At 49.0% G+C, this 625-nt stretch overlaps 1 protein-coding gene across 3 annotated transcripts in view; it reads right to left on the bottom strand.

Moving 5' to 3' along the window:
* The window catches only part of LOC119589053, a gene marked incomplete at its 5' end in the record, with an annotated part of 5,931 nt that overhangs the window by 1,194 nt on the left and 4,112 nt on the right, over window positions 1-625 (bottom strand). For all 3 annotated transcript variants that reach the window (XM_037937628.1, XM_037937629.1, XM_037937631.1), the window contains 1 exon segment: window positions 442-546. In XM_037937628.1, the coding sequence (XP_037793556.1) occupies window positions 442-546 (105 nt within the window).

Here is a 625-nt window from a genome sequence, read left to right as displayed (position 1 = left end):
AAAGGCATGAGCCATGGTGGAGCACACATGTTTGGAGGTGCCGACAGAACAGTAAGAAGAAGAATACACAGAAGAATAAGAGGGTGAAGAGAAAGAAGCGTCGAGAGCTGCTGCAGGAGGGTCGGCAAGTATTATGTCCCTAGCCGATGGTTGAGACTGGCTGACACTATCACTGGTAGGGTCAGTGGAGGGGAAGTCTGGCCTAATGGGATCACACTCACGCGCAAAACTAGGACTGTCACTCCCCGGTATGTAAGTCTGTAGGGTATCTTTCGTACGAACAAAAACTTCTTCTGGCGAAGCTCTGATTTTGGTGAAATCCTTTAGTCCTGTGGTGTGAACAACTCCATATGGGTCTGTCACATCTGGCTGGATGATGGTTTCCATGGCAGGTGAAATAGTGGATGCTGTAGATGGCGCAGTGGGGGGTGCGCAGCTTACCTGGATGAGTTCTGGAGTTGGTGTTCTAGCAGGAGAGATGGAGTTAGGCATCCGAGTGCCCAGGCGGCTTGCATCTCGCGAAGGCGGCGCTGAGTTGGCTGGTGTCTGGAAAGTATATCATTCCATGCTAACAATGACTTTCAAATAAAAATAATTAAAGTGGGACTCATTTAATCAAGATCAC

The sequence above is a fragment of the Penaeus monodon genome, chromosome 25 (genome assembly GCF_015228065.2).
Source record: "Penaeus monodon isolate SGIC_2016 chromosome 25, NSTDA_Pmon_1, whole genome shotgun sequence".
Taxonomy (NCBI): Eukaryota; Metazoa; Arthropoda; class Malacostraca; order Decapoda; family Penaeidae; genus Penaeus; species Penaeus monodon.
Note: the sequence above shows the minus strand (reverse complement) of the source record. Positions and strands in the feature narration are given on the sequence as shown.